Source organism: Leucoraja erinacea, chromosome 7 (assembly GCF_028641065.1).
Source record: "Leucoraja erinacea ecotype New England chromosome 7, Leri_hhj_1, whole genome shotgun sequence".
NCBI classification, from domain to species: Eukaryota; Metazoa; Chordata; class Chondrichthyes; order Rajiformes; family Rajidae; genus Leucoraja; species Leucoraja erinaceus.
Genome location: NC_073383.1, coordinates 37,899,147 through 37,924,698, shown reverse-complemented (window position 1 = coordinate 37,924,698; position 25,552 = coordinate 37,899,147). Strand labels below are relative to the sequence as shown.

General features: G+C 42.8%; 1 protein-coding gene across 1 annotated transcript in view; it reads left to right on the top strand.

Annotated features, from left to right (window-relative positions):
• The window catches only part of bard1 (BRCA1 associated RING domain 1), a 190,415-nt gene extending 175,817 nt beyond the window's left edge, over positions 1–14,598 (top strand). Inside the window, 2 exon segments of the mRNA XM_055638306.1 lie at positions 11,004–11,107; positions 13,737–14,598. Coding sequence (XP_055494281.1) covers positions 11,004–11,107; positions 13,737–14,072 — 440 coding nt within the window. The 3' untranslated portion in view covers positions 14,073–14,598.
• Positions 14,599–25,552: the final 10,954 nt, after the last annotated feature.

Sequence of the window (25,552 nt, the reverse complement as noted above, 5' to 3'; positions counted from 1 at the left end):
CCCTGTATAAATAGGATTTTAAAAAAATGTGTTTTTGTTTTGAACCTAGTGGTTAAAACATATGCAGTTTCTGACTAATGACATTTGGTTAATCAGCAGGCAAATCTGGAATGATTACTTCTTATTGGAAAGGTGACATCCAGAATGCAAATTTGGTCTTCAGCCAACTAAGTGCCTGATGGTTGCGATTTGCAGGAAACCAGTTTAATGATAATTGATTTTTAATGACTTTATACCAGATATTTATGTTTACCTCTTAACTTCAAGTCGATAAATACATTGTGGTAATCTGTTGCTAGCTGTGAAGTATGGTTTTCTTTACCTGCATGGTGTTCAATTCCCCAACATCTAAGTCGACATTTCTGATGCCCTTCTGATGTAGCGCTTTGTCCCCCTTTCTCTGTAACCTTGTCAAACTAATCGGAGTGTTTATGACCACCCGTCTTTTATTGCGGTATTGACAGCCAGGTCTTCAGCTGTCTTAATCACGCAGCTGCAGATTTATTACATGTTCTATATCCTGTCTCTGCACTTAGTTGGTGATCAAGCTTTTAACCAAGCTTTTGGTTTCCAAATAAATATCTCTCCCCATCCTGTACTTTGGCTTGATGTCCATTTACATCTGATAATGATTCTGTGAAACACTTTAAAATGTTTTTTTTATGAGAGAGGCAACACATAACCACAAATGCATATAGAGGCAATGATGCATGCAAATAGTTGAGAATGAGTATATATCCAGTGGTCTCTGATGGGAATGATAGCAAACCCATTCATGTGATTAACTAAGAGCTTTATCCATCTGTTCTTCTCCATGAGTTATTAAACAACTTCAGTCAATGTCAATTAGCAATTGTTCTAAATAATTGATACCCTGCTGAGTAAACATTTGTTTATGTTGTGTTTCCTTTCCTCTTTCTGCACAAGCCCAAATTGTCGGGGGATAAAGCTAGAAATGAGGGAGGAGCTTGCTAAAGTTGATTGGAAGGGTACCCTGGCAGGAATGACTGGAGCAGCAATAGCAGGGGTTTCTGAGAGTAATTCATAAGATGCAAGGTCTTTTCTTCCCAAAGAGAAAGAAAGATTCCAAGAGGAGAATGAGACGACCGTGGCTGACAAAGGAAGTCAACGACTTCAGTGGTTGGAAAGATTTTAGAATCTATTATTAAGAATGAGGTTTCCAAGTACTTAGAAGCAAATGTCAGCAGGGTTTTGTGAAGGGGAGATCTTGCGTGACAAATCTGTTGGTATTCTTTGAGGAAGTAAATAGCAGGATAGACAACGAGGAGTCAGCGGGTGTTGATTACAGATTTTCAGGTCTGTGATAAGGTGGCGCACGTGAGACTGCCCATGGTATTAGAGGGAAGATATGAGCATGGATAGACGACTGGCAGAAGGCAAAGAGTGGGAATAAAAGGGGCCTTTTCTCGTTGGTTGCTGGAGACTAGGGCAGTACCACAGTAGTTGGTGTTTTTCATGTTACTTTTCATTTTATAAATGATTAGGACGATGGAACTGATGGCTTTGTGGCCAAGTTGGCGGATGGTACGAAGATAGGTGGAGGGGCAGATACTATAGAGGAAGAGGAGATTGCAGAAAGACTTAGGAGTTGGCAAAGAAGACTGCAGAAAAGGTTAGGAGTTGGCAAAGAAGTGGCAGCTGGAATACAGCATAGCAAAGTGCGGTCATGCACTTTAGTAGAGGGAAAAAAGGTGTAGGCTAGTTTTGAAATGGGCAGAGGATTCAGAAAGCAGAGGTGCAAAATGGAATGCTCGTGTGGGGTTCCTAAATGGTTAATTTGCAGGTTGATTTGGTAGTAAGGAAGACAAATGCAATGTTAGCATTTATTTTGAGAGAACTAGAATATAAAAGTAGAGATGTAATTGAAATATTGTAATTGTAATTGAATACAACTAGCGGCCTGGTGCCATCGCAACAACCTGGAGCTCAATGCTCTTAAGACAGTGGAATTGATAGTAGACTTTAGGAGAGCTCCCCCTCACCTCACCCCACTCACCACCAACAGCACCAGTCACATCTGTGGAGTATTTTAAGTTCCTGGGAACCATCATCTCCAAGGACCTTAAATGGGGGGCCACCACAGTCAAAAAGGCACAACAGAGGATGTACTGCCTGTGGCAGCTGAGGAAGCACAATCTGTCACATGCAATGATGGTCCAATTGTATATGGCCATCGTAGAGTTTGTCCGCACCTTCTCCATCATGGTCTGGTTTGGCTCAGCCACCAAGCACAATATCCGGAGGCTGTAGTGAATTATCCGTTCAGCTGAGAAGGATGTTGGCTGCAACCTTCCCTCCATTGACGAACTGTACATTGCAAGGGCCAGGAAGCGAGCGGGTAAGATCATCTCTGACTCCTCTCACTCTGGCCACAAACTCTTTGAATCACTTCCCTCTGGAAGGTGACTCCAGACTGTCAATGCTGCCACAGCCAGACATAAAAACAGTTTTTTTCCACGAGTAGTAGCAACCAAAAATCTTTACCTCCTTTTGCTCTGATATTTTATTTAATTTACATGTTTAATCAATGATATTTTATTATTAATGTTTAATGTTTATGTGTCATTCATAACTGTCACTGTATGTCATGTAGTCACTTGTGTGCGGAGCACCAAGGCAAATTCCTTGTTTGTGAATACTTGGCCAATAAACTTCATTCATTCATTCATTCATATAAAAGCTGAGGCTTTGCACTGGACAGACCGCATTTGGAATATTGTGAGTAGTTTTGGGCCCTATATCTGAGGAGGGATGTGCTCGCATTGAAAGGGGTCCAGAGGACGTTTACAAGAATGATCCTGGGATGTTTGGGTTGCCGTTTGATGAGCATTTGATTGCTCTGGGCCTGTACCCGCTGGAGTTTAGATGGATGAGTGGAGTATCTCATTTAAATATACTGAATAATGATAGGTCTGGATAAAGTGGATGTGGACAGGATATTTCCACTAGTGGGAGAGTCTATAGTGGCAGAGTAAAGGAGATTGTGATTTAGTTCAGGAAGCGAAGTGATACACATAACCCAGGTGGCATTGACGGCACCAAAGTAGAGATGGTTGAAAACTTCAAATTCCCAGAAGTCAATATCACCATCAACTTCTCTTGGACCACCCATATTGAAGCAGCGACCAAGAAAGCAACCAAAGCCTCTTCTTCCTTAGAAGACTTACGAAGTTCAGCATGTCCCAAACAACTCTCACCAGCTTCTACAGATGCGCCATAAAATGCATTTTATCAGGATGCATCACAGCTTGGTACGGGAACAGCTCCATCCAAGACCCCAAGAAATTGCAGCAAATTGTGGAAGCAGCCCAGACTATCACACAAACCAATCATCCTTCCATTGACTCCATTTATACCTCATGCTGCCTCAGCAAGGCCAGCAACATAATCAAGGATGAGTCGCACCCTGGCCACTCCCTCTTCTCCCTTCTCCCATCAGGCAAAATGTATAGGTGTGAAAATGCACACCTCCAGATTCAGGGACAGTTTCTTCCCAGCTGTAATCTGGCAACTGAATCATCCTAGTCCTGAACTACTATCTACCTCATTGGTAACCCTCGGACAATTCTTGATCAGACTTTACTGGCTTTACCTTGCACTAAACGTTGTTCCCTTATGTATCTGCACACTGTAAATGGCTCGATTGGAAGCATGTATTGTCTTTCTGCTGACTGGGTACATGTGACAATAAATTAAACTGAACTGAAACTGAATTGAACCAAATGAGGTTGAGAGGGACAGATAGTTCAGGCATGATTGAATGGTGGAGCAGGCTCGATTGGTCGAATCGCCTAATTCTGCTATGTCTTATGAATTTATGAAATTTCTTATAAATGGATGCACATTATTTCATCTTGCTCAAATTTGATGTGATGGAAGAGGAATGTTGGGATTAGAGGAAAATATATATTTGTCTATATTTGATATTTTTAGCAGAAAACTAGATGGCAGTGGACAATGATGGACCTTAGTTTTAATTGTATGTTTTTAAATGTAAGCATCTCAGTTATAGGACATTCGGTTCCATTGTTTTAACATTTGTAAAGTGGCATCTTAAGTACTGTGTATAGTCACATTGTGCAATTAGAATTGAGATAGCTGAGTAATTCCATCATGAATCATTATTGGAGACCGTGTAATTAAGACCTGATGAAACAAGTTGATTTTATGCATATATAATCTGCATTATGAGACCATTGCCCGCTCACTTGTGGGAGAGACAAACCTGTGGATCATAAAATATCACTAATGGGTCGAGAAAGGCAGAGGTTGAGATGAAGTCGAATGGGAGGACATTTGTGTGAAGCATATCCACTTGCATGGTTCATTTAGGCTGATGACCTCATTATTGCTGCATTCTATGTAATTTTGATGGCAAAATCAATTAGTATTGTTTAACAATCTGTTGAGAACTGTTTGCTCAAGGCTGCTGAGTCCATTTTTTAAGTAGCCTCAGAATACTGTGCATCCTAACCTTCCTTCAAATCATTAACAATCACATCAATGTCAATATTCTCCATATTTTAAAAGTGAACTGAAAGTTAATATTCATTAACTAACTCCATTTATAAGATGACATCTTATAAATTTATAATTGTCACTCAGGGGGGATATGCTATTAATATTGAGCAATTAAATCAGGACAATAACAGATTTGATCGCAGTAATATGCAGTTATGCAAGTCTTAAAAGGGACGAGTAAATGGAAAAGGTGCATGGCATATCTTTTTTAGCATATCCACAAAATATCATTATTATGGTACGTCCTTTGGCCATCTTCCACCTATTGTTGGCTTCTCTCAACCACAAAGAAAGTTATTTGCAAAATGTATTTCTTTAAGTGGTTAAGTAATTCTAAAAGATTGCTTTAAGTTGGCTAGTTATAAGGGGTATGCAGGAAATGAATTTGGTTCAAACCTGTCTTCATCGATGGGTTGGCGGCAGAAAGAGTCAACGACTTCAAATTCATGGGCATGCATATCTTTGAAGATCTGGCCTGGACCTAGCACATTGATGCAATTATCAAGAAAGATCATCGATGCCTATTTCCTCTGAAGATTAAGGAGATTCAGCATGTCAGTGATTAGAGTTTTAAACCTTTACTGGTTACATTAGAGAACATATTGACTGGTTGCATCATAGCTTCGTTTGGCAACTTGAATGCCCAGGAATGAAGGAGGTTACATACATTGCCCGGTCCATCGCAGGTACACAACTCCATACCTCTCCGCGCCTCTCAGTGGGACCGGCCCCGCGCAGCCACACGATGCCCGTGTGCCTCAACGCGACGACGAGGTCGCGTAATTTGCGTGCCAAGGACACGTAAGTGGGACAGGGCCTTTACTTTCTGTAGATCGAAGGCCACAAATATATATTTTTCCAGGCAAGCTTTCAAAATTGGTGAATATTTTCAGCATTTAGCATTTTAACTGCAGATTCCCGAATGTCAGATTCCATATAGGAACTTTATGTTGTAAATACAAAAATACACAAATAACGTTGCTTTATTTCATTTCAAATGGAACATAGCAGCATTAGGGAACGTAGCCCCTCGTGCCATTGATTTGAATGATTCCCAATCAGTGTCATAATTCCACCTGGATGTGATCAATGGGACATTTCTAAAGGTGTTACAAGACAGGGAGATCATCAAACACACTGTGGAGATGGACTGGATGGAAGAATGCGATGCATTGGCCTTTGTTCACCATTCTCTGTAGGTGCAGGTGGTAAATACAGTCACAGTGAAAAATTAAGAAGTTTTACTGAATATTTGTTCAGTTCCAGCTGGAGTATCGTAGGAACGAGATATGAAGGCTTTGCAGATGATATAAAACACATTTACTGGAATGGTTCCACAGAAAGGGATTACTTTTAATCTATCTGAATAGATTGGAGAAGTTTTCTCTTCCTCGAACAGGGAAACTTGAGAAAAGGAAAACAAATAAACCTGCATCAGCTAGAATCTGAAACAAAAACAGAAATGCTGGAATAATTTAGCCTATCAAGTAGCATCTGTGGAAAGAGAAACCTGTTGTGATTAATCCTGTGAAAAGGTTTGACAAAGGTGTGTAGAATCAAATAGGGTTCAGATAAAATGGAGGGAGGCTGAATGGCTGATAACCAAGGGACATGCATTTCAGTTGATTGCAGTGGAGAAGGTTCAATAGAGAAGGAGACATTAGCGAAAACGACGAAAGGAACACTTATTTCATGGTAAGGGACATAGTTCAAAGGGAAATAGACAAATATTTAGAGGAAATGCATTTCTGCATTTTAGGGAAAGGTACATGGAGAGAACTAAATGGACTAAAAACAGATGGATATTCAATGCCAAAATGCCAACATGCTTCTACAGCTCTTTTGTGATACTATGTTCATATCAACTTAATAGTCTAGAAAATTTCAAAATAAACACAGAAATACATAGCACTATTCAACAAACCTCTCAATTTATTTTCATTCTTAAAAAGGTTTGTCAGGTTTTCTAAAATATGCTTTTGTGAGACCATATAATTGATAAATAGTAACCAAGTCATAATTTTACCAAATCTATCAGTTGACCAGATGCTGATTAAACCAATGTTACATCTGGTGCCAGGGAATATATAGGAGCTGAAACTAATTCCCATTCTTTTTTCTTCCCTGTGGCCTCAGCATAATCAATTGAAAAAATTATAGTCCAAGTTTGTTGATAAGTAGAGTTTGATTGCCGCCTTGTTCCTCACAGGCTTATGTTTGATCACACTAATCTGTTTGGGTCCAAGTGATTTTATTTTACTTTGAGGAACAGGCAAGACAATGATTCACTATAAATGGTTGATGAACTACAGCTGGAAGCTGTATTTATAATTGAATGTCAGCCATCTGATGTACAAACCTAATGCAAAATTTGAACTTCCAACCCAGTGCAATACTGAGAGGGTGCCTTTTCTCATATGACACATCAAAATAGTTGGGTGGGGGAGTGAACCAAGACATTATTATGAAGAATAGCAGAATTCTATCTAGTGTTCTGACCAACCAATATTTATCCTTCAGCCTATATCTCTTTTACGTATAGAGAAAATGGCGTGCTCATCGGTGCTTTTTTTGAGCATGGCTTACACTACTTTACTCAATGCTTACAAAGTAGAATAGAATTAGAGTACTTTGTAATGGAATGAACAACCAGTTATTTTGAGGCTCTGTTTTATGTTTGTAACTAACACTTTATAATTGTTAACATATTTGACAAAATTAATAGAAGTTTGTAATTATTGTAGGAAAGCTATTCCTACTAAGTATTTTTCGTCCTATTTTGTATTCATTAAACATGGGTAGTAACTATAAATCTTGAACCAAGATCTGATTGACCTTCTGCCTGACCTACTGAGTGGTTCCAGCAATACATTATCTTTATCTAATTGGCAAAAGACCAGAAGGGATAGGAGCAGACAGACTTTGTAATAATCTAGAATGCATTGCTTGAAAAGCTGGTGGAACCAGATTCAAAAGGGAATTGTGTAAGTACTAGAAATGAAGCAATTTATCTGGCTCTGGGGAGAAAGAAATTAATTAAATATCTTTCCAAAGAATGTCATAATTAAGATAAACCTAATAGTCTGCTTGTGTGCTGGCATTCTGATTTTTGAGTCCAAGCCCTTGCAGTCAGGATTGTGGGGCATCATATGAAATACATTGGAAAGCATAGTCTTTTCAATATGTGTCTTGTAAGATAATACTGGGAAATTGAAGATCCACTCTGCTTAGCATAGAAATATGACACAATTGTTTTTCAGTTTAAAAACCCAACAATTGGGAACACAGCATTTCCCTGGTAATCGCACCATTAATAATGGGTCAGTGCACTAACATCGATACATTATTCTCTAATGCAAATGAGTAATTCTGGATCCTGTTCATGTTTGTTTGTGCAATAAATTAGCTTCTCCCAGGCTGTGAATTCCATTGTTGTCATAGTTATTTTTCAAAAAAAGCTTTAGTGTGTCTTGACAGCTGTGGCAAGGTACAAAAGTCCTGTGCAGCTCTCAGGAGAAATGAAAAGTAATCGCAAGTTTTCCTTTGCTCAGGAAATCTGATTTTAAACTATGTATTATTCCAGCAGTCTCGGGTAAAAAGGAACCTTCTATTTCAAATAAAAACAGAAAATGCTGGAAATGCTCAGCAGGTCAGGTGGAATCTGTGGGAAGAGAAACCAAGTGAACACTTCAAGTCAGAGATCCTTCCTCAGTTCAGAGGAAGGATCTTTGGCGTGAAACAGTAACTCTTGTTTTAATTTATAGAGATGCCTGATCTGATGAACATTTCCAGCATTTTCATTTTAGTTTTAGATTTCACTTACTTTCGTGTAGTTTAGAGATACAGCCTGTAAAGAAGCTTTTTGACCCAATAAGTCCATACCATCTATCGATCACCCATACACACTGTTTCTATGTTATCCCACTTTCTCATCCATTAGTGGCACCCTACACACAAGGGGCATTATTTATTGCCAATTAATCTACGAACCCACACGTCTTTGGGATGTGAATGATTATACTCACATGGACAACTTGCAAACTCCACTCAGGTGGCACCTGATGCCAGGATCAAGCCCAGGTCTCTGGCATTAAGGCAGCACTCTACCAGCTGCACCACTATGCTGTCCCTAGTTTTTAAATAGAACAATTGTATCAGTCTCAGTCCCTTCCCTTACTTTCTTGAACCTCTGCAACTTGCTCATCTTCACGTCATCATCCCATCATTAACTCCTCTACTTCCTTAGAAGTTTTTACAGATACATACAGAGTAAAAGAAAGGCAAGTGTGGACATTTGACCATTGGAAAATGACATTAGAGAAATAGAAATGGTGAACAAAGAAATGGCAGATGAACTGAAGACATTTTCCGCATCCGTCTTCACAGTGGAAGGTGCCAGAAATTCGAGAGAGTTGGGGCAGAAATGAGTGCAGTTACAATGACAGAGGAGAAGGTGCTTGAGAAAGTAAAAGGTCTAAAGGTCACCTGAATCTGAGGTACTACACCCCAGGGTTCTGAAAGAGTTCGCTGTAAATATCGTGGAGGCTTTAGAAGTGACCTTTCAAGGATCACCAGAATCAGGAATTATTGCAAAGGACTGGAAAATCACAAATGTGACGCCACTGTTTAAAAAGGGTCAGGAAAAAGAAATAGGCCAGTTATTCTGACTATCGTGGTGGGTAAAATTGGAGTCTATTATTACAGATGAGGATTCGGAGTACTTGGAAGCTCATGAGAAAATAGGCTGAAGTCAGCATGGTTTTGTTAAGGGGAGATCTTGCCTGACAAGTCTGTTGACATTTTTTGAGGAGGTAACAAGCAGAATAGGCAGGAGAGTCAGTAGATGCTGTTTACTCAGATTTTCAGAAGACCTTTGCTAAGCTGCCCCACGTAAGCTTCTAAGCTATTAGAGGCAAGTTGCTAGCAGATATAGAAGACTGGCTGGCAGAAGGCAAAGGGTGGGAATAAAGGGGGCCTTTCCTGTTTGGCTGCTGGTGACTGGTGGTGTTCCACAGGTGTTGGTGTTTTTCCACCATCACGCTCTGCTTCCTTCCATTAAGCCAATTTGCTATCCATTCAGCTATCTCTCCTTAGATCTCATGGGATCTAACCTTCCAGAGCAGTCTACCATGCGGAACCTTGTCAAATGCCTTACTGAAACCCATCTATACAACATGTACAGCTCTGCCCTCATCGATCTTTTTGGTCACGTCTTCAAACTTGTAACTTTGTTCTTCTTTGTATCCAGGAGAGTTGTCACACATCTTTGCACTTCTATCAAGAGTTCTTTCACTTATATTTCAGCATTTACATTAAGAATATGATATTACTCCTGGTGTAAAGAAAGTGGGAAATATTAGCCTTGCCGCTCAGCCATTAACTGTGGTTAGCTTGTAATATTAACATGAGGGTTGTTATGTCACCACCTCTACCTCGATGTTAGCAAGGCAAAGGAGATAATCATTGACTGCAGGTAGTGAAGTAACACACAAACCCTAATCTACATTGATGGCGCCGAAGTGGAGATAATCAAAAGTTTCAAATTCCTAGGAATAAATATCACCAGCAATTTGTCCTGGACCAGCCACATCGAAGCTATGGCCAAGAAAGTACACAAACACCTCTACTTTCTTAGAAAGGTTAGGGAGTTCAGCATGTCTCCAACAACCCTCACCACCTCTATAAATTCAATATAGAAAGTATCTTATTGGGATGCAGCATAGCCTGATTTTGGAACATCTCCATCCAGGACCACAAGAAATGGCAGAGTTGTGGTTGTAGCTCAGGCCATCCATTCACTCCATCTATACTTCCCGCTGCCTCAGCAAAGCCACCAGCATAATCAAGAACGAGTCTCACCCAGGTCACTCCCCCTCCTCCCCTGTCCCATCACCAGGAGATACAAAGGTTTGAAAATACACACCTCAAGATTCAAGAACAGTTTCTTCCCACCTGTTATCAGACAACTGAACGGTTCTCTCATCAGCTAGAGTGTGGTCCTGACCTCCCATCTAACTCACAGGAGATCTTTGAACTTTCTTTTATCGAACTTATATCGTTGCATTCTATATTGTAACCTTTAACTTTGCACTGTGGAGAGTTTGATGGTATTCATGTATAGTCGCTTTTTGTAACTGGAGAGCAAGCAAACAAAAGCTTTTCACTGCCTTGGTACACATAACAATAATACTAAACTAAATTGTGGGAAGGTAAGTAAACACTATTGCCCATTCGCCTTCCTACTTCATCTCATCACAAAGGTCAAGTGTAAGTCATGTTTGTATTTTTGAAAGCAAGAGATTTAACACTGAATATTCCCATGACATGTCCTTGTTGTTCCAACTCACTTTTGGTATGCTGTCAGGATCAGCAGTACATCATCTCTGTATACAAAAAAAATGAGGGATTTGTTTCCATATGCAGTTAAGTTGTTAACATCAATGCTTTTCTCAATTGTCTAGGGGTGACTGCTTGTCTGGAGTGCAAGGGCAGAGTTTCTGAAGAAGCCTATGAGATAAATAGCATGACTGGTCCCAAACGTGGACGTCTCAATCGAGAGCGGCAGGTAATGTAAATGTTTTTTTAATGATAGATAACAAAGTCCAAATGGGTACAGTCACTATTTTTTAGGAATAGTATAAAAACTCAAAGAAGATGTGATAATATTTTAAACGGTGATTGAACTACACCTAATGTACTGTGAACTGTTGTGGTCACCACGTAATAGACTGTTAAGGTTATCTGATAGAGGTCTTCAAAATAATCACGGATTTGATAATTGCACTCAAATAAACTGTTTCCTTTTTAGGTTGGTCTAAATCTTGAATCCAGGATAGGAGATGGTCAGTAATGAATCTATTAGAGAATTCAGGAGAAACTTATGTACCTTGACAGTGAATAGAATGCCAACGTGTCTACCAAGTTGAGGTCTTCTTGTGTCCATTACCATTAGTAAGCGTAATACAAGGCCGGCGTTAGCCTCGCCAGGGTCCTCAACCATGCAAGAGCACCCTTCTGTAGTGAGCGGTCATGTATGTGTTGTATGCAGTGCCCTTTGCTGCAATTATAGGTCCCAGGTACTGTAACATGGCTCCATTGTACCGTTGGCTCTTAAGTGGCCATCATGAGTGCCGTTAATGCTTTTGTCAATTGCCTCCCGGACTCTCAGGAAGCTGTTCAGTCTAAATCCTCATGCTGACTCCACTGCCAAGAACGTTTGAATGAGTCCTGGCACAGCTGCTTGGGATGGAGGGATTTGTGTTGCTGGTAATTTTTAATGAAGAGTCTTCTTGTGGCATTGTGCTTCTCTGCAGCTGTGCATGCACCTAGTGGGTGCCTGAATATTTACGGTTGTCTTCCTTTCTCCTTGGCTGGCTGTAGCCGTCTGGGTGAACAAGTTGTTAATAATTGTTCCTGTAAAGCAACCAGTGTAGATCCTGCAACTGTTGTTCATTTTCAGCTAGTTATGCTTTGCTTGGGGAGAGTGTTTGTGCTGAGCAAGCACGCTCTGCTCGAGGGGCACAGGGCACATGGGGAAATTCTAGTTGTGAATGCACCTTGCATTCTGAGTTTACAGACGTCCAGGTGTTGCTTCAGACACTGGTGCTATTTCACCAGGTTGAGGGGAACGTGTTGATGGATTTAAGGGAAAGCTTGATAATAACCTGGATTGAAAGGATATGCTTAGAGTATAAGAAGGAAGGAGGGTCATGTGGATGCTTGGACCGGCCCCTATACACATTAGCCTAATTCTGTGTTGTTCACTGTGCATAAAGGCCCTGTCCCACTTTCTCGAGTTACTCACGACTCTCCCGAGTTTTCCCCTTGATTCGAACTTGGATAAGTACGGTAATAGCCATTCGTAGGTAGTCGGGGCTATTTTTTCAATCGTGAAAAATTTTCAACAAGTTGAAAAAACGTCCTGACTTACCTGATGCCCCGAGTTCCTATGGCTGACATTACGAGCCGCTACGAAACATCAACGGACTCCTATGGCCTCATATGGACTCGCTACGGACATTCCCCGACATTCCTCGAGTTCGAATCAAGGGGAAAACTCGGGAGAGTTCGTGAGTAACTCGGGAAAGTGGGACAGGGCCTTAAGTTAGTGAATATAGTAAAGGGGCTGTCCCACTGCGGCGACCAAATTTGCGAGTTTAGACAGGTTTGCCCTCGACTCAAACTGGCAGCATGGTCCACACGTGGTCCTATGAGGTCACTGGAACTCTCCTTCATGCTCTAGGGAAGTTCCAGAATACTCGTGGCCTCAGCTAGGTCGCGGAAACATTTTCAGCATGTTGAAAGAATTTCCGCGAGTAAAATTTGGTCAGCATGGTTCTTTTTAACTAGTAGTGAGTGGGGTCGCTATGTAGTTACAGGCAGTCGAGGGCAGCCGTAGGCAATCTCCTTTGCTGACTGGGCATTTTGATTGGCTCATTGTAGATTTCAGGACCAAGGAAAACCAACCGGTAGGGAAAATGCCCGCTATACTTTATTAAACTTCTTAAAAGTGTCTCCACTCCTTCTCCCCTCTTCTCTCCCCTCTCCCCTTCTCTCCCCCCCCCCCCCCCCCACTCCCTCCCCCCCCCCCCCCCCCCCCCCCCCCCCCCCCCGCGCTCTCTAAAGGATTTACAGTACACTGTGGCAGCCATCTTAACCGTCCTCTTCATCGCGGGTGTGAATTTCAGATTGTGCTCCCCCACTTTCCCTGACCCCCGCCTTTGCGATGTGTTTGTGTGTGTGTGTGCGGTCGGTCGATCCAGCTCGCGGTTTCAACGTGGACGGTCGATCCAGCTCGAGGTTTTCCAGGCGAGTGCCCTCGAGCTTGAAGGTCGAAGACACTCTTCTTATCTCGCGGATTAGGTCGCCGCAGTGGGACAGCCCCTTAACGTGCATAGTCCCATCCGCTGTCGCTTTCACTCAATGTTTTGTGTGAAGTACTATTTTGATTCATTCAAAATTATTCCAATGGTTCACATTTGTTGGAGTTTTATGATATTGACTATTTGAACAAATTTAAATAAATTTGTTTGTCATTATTCAATACCATTGTGTGAGTTTAGCGACTTTGCTGTAACAGTGCACCAAATGTTGTCTATTTTTTAACTCTTGGCCCTAATCCTGAAATACGTAACAAATTGGTATCCCATGCTTTTATCTGGTTGTAATCATAGTTTTTGTTTGTTTATCGTCAGCTTCCAAAGCTGTTTGATGGCTGCCATTTCTATTTCATGGGCTTGTTCAAAAGCTGCAAGAGAGAAGATTTAGTTCAAATGGCCAAGACTGGTGGGGGCCAGATCCTTGCCCGGCAACCCAAGCCTGATAGTGACGTGACTCAGAGCATCAACACTGTGGCCTACCATGCAACCCCTGGGTCCGATCAGTCATTCTGTACACAATACATCATCTATGACAAAGACAGTGACTATAAGCCTAAGAAAACCAGGCTGGGGAAAGTGTGGACTACCCATTCTGCATGGCTGATTAACTGTGTGAAATCATTTGAACTGCTTCCAGTTGCTGAGAACTAGTAGAATTATATATAAATATGGAGTTGATTTATTTTGTAAATTGATGTTCCTCCATGTGCTGTTGATTAAAAATGATATAAAAAAGTTATTAAAATGTAACACCAGCTCAAAAAATGTGAATAACATTAAAACTCTGGGTCAAAGTTTGTTTAAATTAATCACTATAAAAATTGCTTTATAATGACCTCCCTCTGCTAGCTTCGCTTATATTGTGTTACATTAACTGTTCATTATGCTAAATTAGGCTCATTCAATAAAAATATTTATTTTATATCTTGCTTTAGACATGTTTCACACTCGATTTGTTTTAACATGAAATGAATAATGAAATACGTGTGCGTACTTTGATTCGAGGCATGCTGTGCCAGTATTGAGATGCTTTAATTCATTCTTTGTTAATATGCTCGTTATCAAATCATGTACTTTTATTTGTTCCAGAGTTAAGACTGTTCAATGCTTGGGGTCTGGGCAAATCACTGGGAAAGCACTGTTGAAGGAAAACAATAAAATGTAGTTTTATCTGTAAGCTGTTGTAGACTCATTCATTCTGTATCAATCCGCCACCCCCCCCCCCCCCCCCCCCCCCCCCCCCCCCCCCAGCTCTGTTTGTGGTAGCTCCTTACTATTTAAACAACAGCACTCGTATTGCTTAAATTGAGTTGACCAATCAAGCCTTTGAAGTTATTAAATCAGTTCATTTTGCAGTAAAGAAATAAGCAATTCACCTTCCTTCACAGTCAACTTATGAGAGGACTAGATCGAGTAAACACACTGAGTCTTTTGCCAGAGTAGGGGAGTCAAGAATCAGAGGACATAGGTTTAAGTTGAAGGGAACCTGAGGGGTAACTTTTTTACACAAAGGGTGGTGGGTGTATAGAACAAGCTGCAGGAGGAGGTAGTTGAGGCAGGTACAATCCCAACGTTTAAGAAACATTTAGACAGGTACATGGATAGGGTAGGTTGAGGCAGAAACTATAACAACATTTAAAATACATTAGGACAGATACATGGATAGGAAAGGTTTAGAGGGATATGGGACAAATGCAGGCTGGAGGGGCTAGTGTAGATGGGGCACCTTGGTTAGCATGGTAGACAAAAAAGCTGGAGAAACTCAGCGGGTGAGGCAGCATCTATGGAGCGAAGGAATAGGCGACATTTCGGGTCGAGACCCTTCTTCAGACTGATGTCGTGGGGGCAGGAAAAAGAAAGGAAGGCGGAGGCAGTAGGCTGTGGGAGAGCTGGAGGAGGGGAAGAAGGGAGAAAGCAAGGACTACCTGAAATTGGAGAAACATAGTTAGCAAGGGCAAGCTGGGCAAAGGGCCTGTTTTTGTGCCATATGACTGACTCTAAATCCAATCTCTCATTTCTTCCCTTGAATTCTGCATCTCAAATTCTCTTTTCTTCATCGAAGGAATCCTTAGACTCCACCTTATGACCAAGACTTTGGTTATATGTCATAATACATTTACATGTAGAGAGGCATCAGATATTATTGGATAACAATCCAATAATCTCACACAAACAATCTCCCGGAAATACTAGGGGACAGAGGATCTAGTGTGATGGAGGAACTGAAGGAAATTCACATTGGTCAGGAAATAGTGTTGGGTAGACTGATGGGACTGAAGGTTGATTAATCCCCAGGGCCTGATGGTCTGCATCCCAGGGTACTCACAGAGGTGGCTCTGGAAACCATGGACACATTTGTGATAATTTTCCAATGTTCTATAGATTCTGGATCAGTTCCTGTGGATTGGAGGGTAGCTAATGTTATCCCACTTTTTTAGAAAGGAGGGAGAGAAAAAAACGGAATTATAGACCAGTTAACCTGACATCGGTGGTGGGGAAGATGCTGGAGTCAATTATTAAAGATGTAATAGCGGCCCATTTGGATAACAGTAACAGGATCGGTCCAAGTCAGCATGAAGGGGAAATCCTGCTTGACTAATCTGGAATTCCTTGAGTAACAAGTAAAATGGATAAGGGAGAGCCAGTGGATGTAGTGTATCTGGACCTTCAGAAAGCCTTTGATAAGGTCCCACACAGGATATTAGTGGGCAAAATTAGAGCACATGGTATTGGGGGTAGGATGTTGACATGGATAGAAAATTGGTTGGCAGAGAGGAAACAAAGAGTAGGAATTAACTGGTCCCTTTCAGAATGGCAGGTATAGTGTAGTGTAGTCTAACTAGTGTAGTGCCGCAAGGGTCGGTGCTGGGACCGTAGCTATTTATCTATATAATTAAAAGTCTAAACTTGACCACTTCCTGTTTGCTCTGTATATTGATTTAAAAAAAAAACGATACCACTTACGGCTGTGATTTTTGGCCATCTTACTCAGAGTCCCCCTCCGCTCATCAGGTGCATCAGGAAATAATCGATTATTTCCCATCGATGAACAATAAAAGACTTATTAATGTTTAAAAAATGGTGAGCTTCTCTCTCCTGTCAATCAAGCCATGAAGGCCACACCCCTTCCGGTGGGGGGGGGGGGGGGGGGAGGGGACTATAAAACCCGGAAGTGTGGACGTGGCTCAGTCGCTGCAAGATGGGGGAGAGAGAGGCCCCGACTCTCAGTCTGCTGTGAATCAACTGAACACATGTCTACTAAACTGAGTGGTTTTATGTGGTTTATTTGGAACTGTGTTGGGAAGGAAATAAATGTTTTTATGTGCCTCTAAACTGTGTGGCTGATTGAAATTGTGCGGCTGATTGATAATGCGTGGCTAATTGAAAATGCGTGGCTATTGGAAAATGCGTGGCTATTGGGAGTTGCGAGGCTATTGGGAGTTGCGTGGCTATTGAGAGTTCCGTGGCTATTGAGAGTTGCGTGCCTATTGAGAGTTGCATGGCTATTGAGAGTTGCGTGCCTATTAAGAGTTGCGTGCCTATTGAATTGTGTGCCTATTGCAACTGCGTGCCTAATGCAACTACGTGCCTTTTGCAACTGCGTGCCTTTTGCAACTGCGTGCCTTTTGCATCTCTGCCTTTTGCAACGGCGTGCCTTTTGCAACTGCGTGCCTTTTGCAACTGCGTGCCCTTTGCAACTGTGCCTTTTGCAACTCTGTGGCTTTGACATGAATAAACGCTTTATTAGGTCTGACCGTGTTTATTGCAAAAGTCCCGCTCAGTTCGAGATTTCCGCTTAGTGGACAGGTCACGCTGATTGCGTAATTTCCGGTGAGTGCAGAGGTCGTGCTGAAAGCGGAATTGTTGCTGACTGCGGAAGCCCCATAGTGGAGATGCCGCACTCAGCCGTTTGAATATTCAAAAATGTTTACTGCCATATGTATGGTGTCTGTGTGAGTGTGTGTGTGTGTGTCTGTCTGTGAGTGTCTGTGTGTGAGTCTGTGTGTGAGTGTGTGTGTGAGTGTGTCTGTATGTGAGTGTGTGTTTGTGTGTGTGTCTGTCTGTGAGTGTGTTTGTGTGAGTGTCTGAGTGTGTACGTGTTTGTGAGTGTGTCTTTGTGTTTATGTGTGTGTGTGCATCTTTGTGTGTGTGAGTGTCTGTGTGTGTGAGTATGTGTGTGCACTCTGTTTGAAATGCTGTGAATTTGAATTTGCTGGCCTGCACTCCGCTTGAAGTGCTGTGAGATTGGACTTTCTGCCTGCTCTCTGCTTGGAGTGCTGTGAGGTTAGATGCTGCCTGCACTCTGCCGGAGTGCTGTGAGGTTGGACTTGATGCCTGCACTCTATTTGGAGTGCTGTGAGGTTGGACATGCTGCCTGAACTCTGCTTGGAATGCTGTGAGGTTAGATGCTGCCTGCACTCTGCCGGAGTGCTGTGAGGTTGGACTTGATGCCTGCACTCTATTTGGAGTGATGTGAGGTTAGATGCTGCCTGCACTCTGCTTGGAGTGCTGTGAGGTTGGACTTGCTGCCTGCATTCTGCTTGGAGTGCTGTGGGGTTGCACTTGCTGCCTGCACTCTGCTGGGAGTGCTGTGAGGTTGGACTTGCTTCCTGCACTCTGCTTGGAGTGCTGTGAGGTTGGATTTGCGGCCTGCACTATGCTTCAAGTGCTGTGAGATTGGATTTGCAGACCTGCACTGAATGATGACTTTTGAGGTAAATTCTCAGATTTTCTTTGTTAAAATTTGACCGCTCAATCTCTCTATATTAAAATTGGTTTGTTTTTTCTCAACAGCAAAGAGACATCAAGAGGCAGTGAGCAGCAGAACACAAGAGACACAAGAAAGAACTTAATAAATCTCATTTTTAACATTTAAATTGTTGTTATATTTTAAGTAATTTACATTTTAAACTTTAATAAATCCTTTTTCCACTTGCAATGCCTGCGTGTTCTTAATCACAATGGGAACCTAATAGGCAGGAATGGCTGCGCTGTCGGAAAACCATCAAGGGTGCATCGGGGAGGTTGAGGGGAGATGGACTGAATGTGTGTGGGGGGGGAGGGGAATGGCAAGGAGCAGAGTGGGGGGGTGACTGAGTGAACTGCCACCACACCAGCTGTGAGTGACTGCACTGCCAGCCCACCAGCCATGAGTAAGTGAACTGCCAGCCCACCAACTGTAAGCGACTGAAGTGCCAGCCCACCAGCCATGACTCACTGAACTGCAAGTCCAAGAATCCATTCAGTCCACAATATCCATACTAGCCCTCTGGAAACCAGTCGCTTCAGCGCACAACACACATACTAGCGCTCCAGAGATCCACGCAAGGATAGACTTTCCTCCTCCAAAATATGACAATGTTTAAAATTGATTGTCCACCCTTCTCCCCCTTCTCTCTCACACTGTCACCTGTTTTCAGCAGAATTTCTGGCAGTTTCTCAGCTGCCAGCCCGCCAGGCCTGAGTTACTGAGCTGCCAGACCGCTAGGCCTGAGTTACTGAGCTGCCAGCCCGCCAGGCCTGAGTTACTGAGCTGCCAGGCCTGAGTGACTGAGCTGCCAGGCCTGAGTGACTGAGCTGCCAATCCTGAGTGCTAAGTCTACTCTTCATTTCCGGGATGTGGTTGGCCAAGTCCAACACGGGAGAGCCGGACTCGGGCTTGTCCCAAAAGCTCCTCAATGGCACAAGGCAACATCAGTGCAGAAGAGACGGCTCGTGTTGGCGAAGATGAGAAGACGGGAGGCAGAGCAACACACCAAGGCCGTCTCAATGGCCAAACAGGGCCAATGGACTGCCTGGGAGTGCCTGAACCTGGAAAAGAGGAAACTCAGCTGGTGTGACATCTGGCAAATGGAGGGATCTCGGCTAAGTTTTGTCATCAGAGCCACTTATGACGTTCTACCATCATCCCAGAAACTGAAACAGTGGTTCAGAGAAGACCCCGGTTGCTCCCTTTGCCAAGCACCTGCATCACTAAGGCACATTTTAACAGGATGCACTACGAGCCTCGACCAAGGGCGTTACACTTGGTGTCATAACCAAGTTCTCAAACAGCTGGTATTAATCCTGGAACAGAGGCGAATGACCACAACTGCTTCCCCACAAACATCGGCAGGAAATGTCCACTTCGCAACATTTGTACCAGCAGGCCAACCTCCAAATAACATCAAAGGATGCAAGCATTCTGCAGCCTGCTCGGGATTGGAAAATGGACGTGGACTTGGAAGCTTGTGTTTCTCCCAGATATTGTGGCTACAACACCCCGGCCAGACATGGTCCTGTGGTCCAAAACAGCCAAGTTGGCATACGTTGTGGAATAGACAGTTCCATGGGAAGTGGGTGTTGAAGAAGCTTATGAGAGGAAAAAGACCAACGACTCTGAACTGGCAACTGAAGTTGCCCAGAATGGCTGAAAGACCAAGATTTTCCCTGCAGAAGTGGGATGCAGGGGATTTGTTGCTACATCTACGACCAGTCTATTGAAGAAACTGGGGCGAGGGGATGCTCCCTCCAACAAGCAATCAAGTCATTGTCATATTCAGCAGAAAAAAGCAGCAATTGGCTTTGGATTAAAAGGAAAGACAACAATTGGGCTGCAAGATGAAGACAGGAGGGTATGGAAGACAGGAGGGTATGGAACTGTGGGGGGGGTGTACCTGGGACGCCAGGTATCACCGTTGAGCCCTGGCCCCGTTGAGCCCCCCTTGTGGGCTTATCAATGAAACATCAAAGAAGGTGACCCCGATGACGTACCTTGCCTACCTTTCACCACTCCAATCCTATTGCCAATATCAAGAGTGCCGACTTACTACAGGGATTGAAACATCAAGTCAATAGACAATAGGTGCAGGAGTAGGCCGTTCGGCCCTTTGAGCCAGCATCGCCATTCACTGTGATCATGGCTGATCATCCACAATCAGTACCCCGTTCCCGCCTTCTCACTATATCCCCTGACTGCGCTATCGTTAAGAGCTCTATCGAACTCTCTTTTGAAAGCATCCAGAGAATTGGCCTCCACTGCCTTCTGAGGCAGAGAATTCCACAGATTCACAACTCTCTGGGTGAAAATGTTTTTCCTCAACTCCGTTCTAAATGGCCTACCCCTTATTCTTAAACTGTGGACTCCAACAACATTGGGAACATGTTTCCTGCCTCTAGCGTGTCCAATTCCTTAACAATCTTATATGTTTCAATAAGATACCCTCTACAGAGTATGCAAGCCCAGCCGCTCCATTCTATCAACATATGACAGTCCCGCCATCCCAGGAATTAACCTTGTGAACCTATGCTGCACTCCCTCAATTGCAAGAATGTCCTTCCTCAAATTTTGAGACCAAAACTGCACACAATACTCCAGGTGTGGTCTCACTAGGGCCCTGTACAACTGCTCCTATATTCAACTCCTCTTGTTATGAAGGCCAACATGCCATTTGTTTTCTTCACTGCCTGCTGTATCTACATGCTTACTTTCGGTGACTGATGAACGAGGATGCCCAGATCTCGTTGTACTACCCCTTTTCCCAACTTGACACCATTCAGATAATAATCTGACTTCCTGTTTTAACAACCAAAGTGGATAACCACACATTTATCCACATTAAACTACATCTGACATGCATCTGCCCACTCACCCAACCTGTCGAGGTCACCCTGCATCCTCATAGCATCCTCCTCACAGTTCACACTGCCATCCAACTTTGTGTCATCTGCAAATTTGCTAATGTTACTTTTAATCCCTTCATCACTATTTCATCTTTTTTAATTGACACCAGCATCTTCCCCACCACTGATGGTCTATAATTACGTTTTCTCTCTCCCGCCTTTCTTAGAAAGTGGGACAACATTAGCTACCCTCCAATCCACAGGAACTGATCCTGAATCTATAGAACATTGGAAAATGATCACCAATGCGTCCACGATTTCTAGAGCCACTTCCTTAAGTACCCTGGGGATGCAGACCATCTGGCCCTGGGGATGTCCCATCGGTCTACCCAAACCATTTCCTGCCAAATGTGGATTTCCTTCCGTCACGCTAGATCCTCTGGCCACTAGTATATCAGGGAGATTGTGTCTTCCTTTGTGAAGACGGATCCAAAGTACCCGTTCAACTCATCTGCAATTTCCTTGTTCCCCATAATAAATTCACCTGTTTCAGTCTTCAAGGGTCCAACTTTGGTCTTAAATAATTGTTTCCTCTTCACATACCTAAAGAAGCTTTTACTATCATCCTTTATATTCTTGGCTAGCTTACCTTCGAACCTCATATTTTCTCCCCTATTGCCTTTTTTGTTATCTTCTGTTGCTCTATAAAAGTTTCCCAATCCTTTGTCTTCCCGTTGATCTTTGCTATGTCATACTTCTTCTCTTTTATTTTTATACTGTCCTTGACTTTCCTTGTCAGCCACGGTCGCCTCTTACTCCCCTTGGAATATTTCTTCCTCTTTGGAATGAACTGATCCTGCACCTTCCGTATTATTCCCAGAAATACCTGCCATTGTTGTTCCACTGTCACCTGCTAGGGTATCTTTCCAGTCAACTTTGGCCAGCTCCTCCCTCAAGGCTTCATAGTCCCCTTTGTTCAACTGTAATACTGACACTTCCGATTTTCCCTTCTCCCTCTCAAATTGTAGATTAAAACTTAGCATATTATGGTCACTGCCTCCCAATGGCTCCTTTACCTCGAAGTCCTTTATCAAATCCATTTTATTACACAACACTAAATCCAGAATTGCCTTCTCCCTGGTAGGCTCCAGTACAAGCTGCACTAAGAATCCATCACGGAGGCACTCCACAAACTCCCTTTCTTGGGGTCCATCACCAACCTGATTTTCCTAGTCTACCAGCATGTTGAAATCTCCCATAACAACTGTAGCATTACCTTTGCGGCATGCCAATTTTAACTTGATTTGCACCCTATATCCAGGCTACTGTTTGGGGGCCTGTAGATAATTCCCATTAGGGTCTTTTTTATTCTTACAATTCCTCAGTTCTATCCATACTGACCACATCTCCTGATTCTATATCACCACTCGCAAGAGACTGAATTTCATTCCTCACCAACAGAGCTACCCACCCTCTCTGCCCCCAAGTCTGCCTTTTCAATACGACGTATACCCTTGAATATTCAGTTCCCAGCCCTGGCCCTCTTGCAGCCATGTCTCTATAATTCCCACAACATCATACTTGCCAATTTCTAAATGAGCCTCAAGCTCATCCACTTTATTTCTTATACTTCGTGCATTCATATATCATACTTTTAATTCATTACTCCTCTCACCTTTCACATCGATTCCTATTTAACTTGGCCATACTCTCCTATCCCTTCGTGAGCTTTCTGCCCCGTTAATTCTGGTGTCTTTCTTAACTTTTCTTATACTCTCTTTCCCTTTAACTCTATTCTTATATCTCCAGGCTGTCTCCACCCCACCCCCACCCCCACTATTTAGTTTAGTGCGAGGATGCTACGAGGACGCAGAGTGACTTGGATAGGTTGGGTGAGTGGGCAAATGCATGGCAGATGCAGTATAATGTGGATAAATGTAGGTCCTTGTACATCAGTCACTGAAAATAAGCATGCAGATAGAGCAGGTATTGAAGAGAGCTAATGGCATGTTGGCCTTCATAACGAGTGGGTTTGAGGAACAAAGAGGTCCTTCTGCAGTTGTACAGGGCCCTAGTGAGACCACCCTTGGAGTATTGTGTGCAGATTTGGTCTCCTAATTTGAGGAAGGACATTCTTGCTATTGAGGGAGTGCAGCGTAGGCTCACGAGGTTAATTCCCGGGATAGCGGGACTGTCATATAATGAAAGAATGGAACGATTGGGCGTGTATTCACTGGAATTTAGAAGGATGAAGGGGAATCTTATAGAAACATATAAAATGATTAAGCGATTGGATAAGCTAGATGCAGGAAACATGTTCCCGGTGTTGGGGGAGTCCAGACCAGGGGCCACAGTTTAAGAATAAGGGGTCGGCCATTTAGAACTGAGATGAGGAAAAACTTTTTCACCAAGAGAGTTGTGAATTTGCGTAATTCTCTGCCTCAGAAGGCAGTGGAGGCCGATTCACTAGATGCATTCAAACCAGAGTTACTGTAAATAGAGCTTTTAGGGCTAGTGGAATCAAGGGATATGGGGAGAAGGCAGGAACGGGGGACTGATTGTGGATGATCAGCCATGATCACATTGAATGGCGGTGCTGGCTCGAAGGGTCGAATGGCCTATTCCTGCACCTATTTTCTGTTTCTATGTTTTTCTAATATTCATGTGAATGCACGTGGGTGAATTTACTATGTTATTTGAGCTGTATTACAACAACGAGATTTACATAACAGAGGCCATAGTATATAAGCATTTATGTGGTCATATGTGCTGCTGCAAATATGCCAGTCTTTCTTTTTAAAAAGCACAAATTATCATTGACTAGCCATTTTTATTTCAAATGACCAGCAACTGCTGCATTCTGTGTCAATTGATCCTGGCAGTGTTTTATATTCCTTTCTTCTATTCTCCCTCTTTTTACACATGTTCAAGGCAGATCATCTGCAATAAACAGTTCGAGCCTCACCCTCTTTGAGCTGACACCAATCTCCATCCACTCACCTTTGATTGTGACTGTATTACAATCTATCAATTGTTTCTCACTACCCCTTCCCCTCTATCAACTGAAAACATGCCTCTTTTTTAAAGTTCCCTACATTCAGGCAATCAGTCTGAAGAAGAGTCCTGACCTGAAACGCCTGTCCATTCCCTCCACAAATATTGCACGACCTGCCAAGTTGCTCCAGCACTCTGTAGGTCAATCTTTTGTATTAGATTCCAGCATCTGCAGTTTCTTGTGTCTCTGAAATGTCCATTGTTTCTTTTTCCACAGAGGCTGCCGAGTATTTCCAGCATTTTATTTTCTAGATTTTCAGTAGCTGCAATTATTTTTGGTTTTTAGTTGTTCAGCCTCTGTGGAAAAAGAAACAATGGACATTTCAGAGACACAAGAAACTGCAGATGCTGGAATCTAATACAAAAGATTGACCTACAGAGTTTTTAAAGAGCTCTGCCTTACGCGCACAACCTAGCATGCAACATCACTAATACATCATCAATAATAACAAGCATGTTACATTGGTCAAAGGATAGGACAGTAACAGAGTTTAATGCATCTACTGTAGCATTTTACAACCCTGCCGAGAACTCCTATCAGGTAAATGGTCCCCTGTGTAATAAATCTCACGTTTAGAGGATGTTGCATGTCAGGTTGTTCTTAAAGGAAAACACTGCCAGACAACCCATCAACATAAATGAAATTGACCTGTCAAGCCTGTGGGAAGGATGTCAGAGCTATGTAAGCACTGAACAAAACAACTGAGGCTGTAAACCAGTTCCAATGCACATAGCATCTAGTTAGTGTTGCCATCTCTCCAAGAATTAAATATAAATAAACCTCTGCACAGAGTGGGAAAAAAAAGCAGGGCATTTAAACATGATGTGTTCCCCTCGTACAAAGCACTTCCTTTGATTAGTTGCACAGGTGCAGGAATTGACAGGGAAGGCTATCTGTGCCTGGTTCAGTTAGATGCTGGGGTTTATGCTGGTACCTCCAGGTATAGGGCCATCTGCAATTATCTACATCGCACACTTCAGCAAACCAAGAAATCACCAATATTAAAGTTGTACAGTTGGGTGGATTATTCGTTTTGAGAAATTATGACTATGTGGTTAAAACAGACTTATTTTCTTGTTCCTGCATCCATCACATCTTATATTGATGGCCGATTGGGAAAGGGGGAGATGCAGCGAGACCTGGGTGTCATGGTGCACCAGTCATTGAAGGTAGGCATGCAGGTGCAGCAGGCAGTGAGGAAAGCGAATGGTATGTTGGCTTTCATTGCAAAAGGATTTGAGTATAGGAGCAGGGAGGTTCTACTGCAGTTGTACAGGGTCTTGGTGAGACCACACCTGGAGTATTGCGTACAGTTTGGGTCTCCAAATCTGAGGAAGGACATTCTTGCCATAGAGGGAGTGCAGAGAAGGTTCACCAGACTGATTCCTGGGATGTCAGGACTGTCTTATGAAGAAAGACTGGATAGACTTGGTTTATACTCTCTAGAATTTAGGATATTGAGAGGGGATCTTAT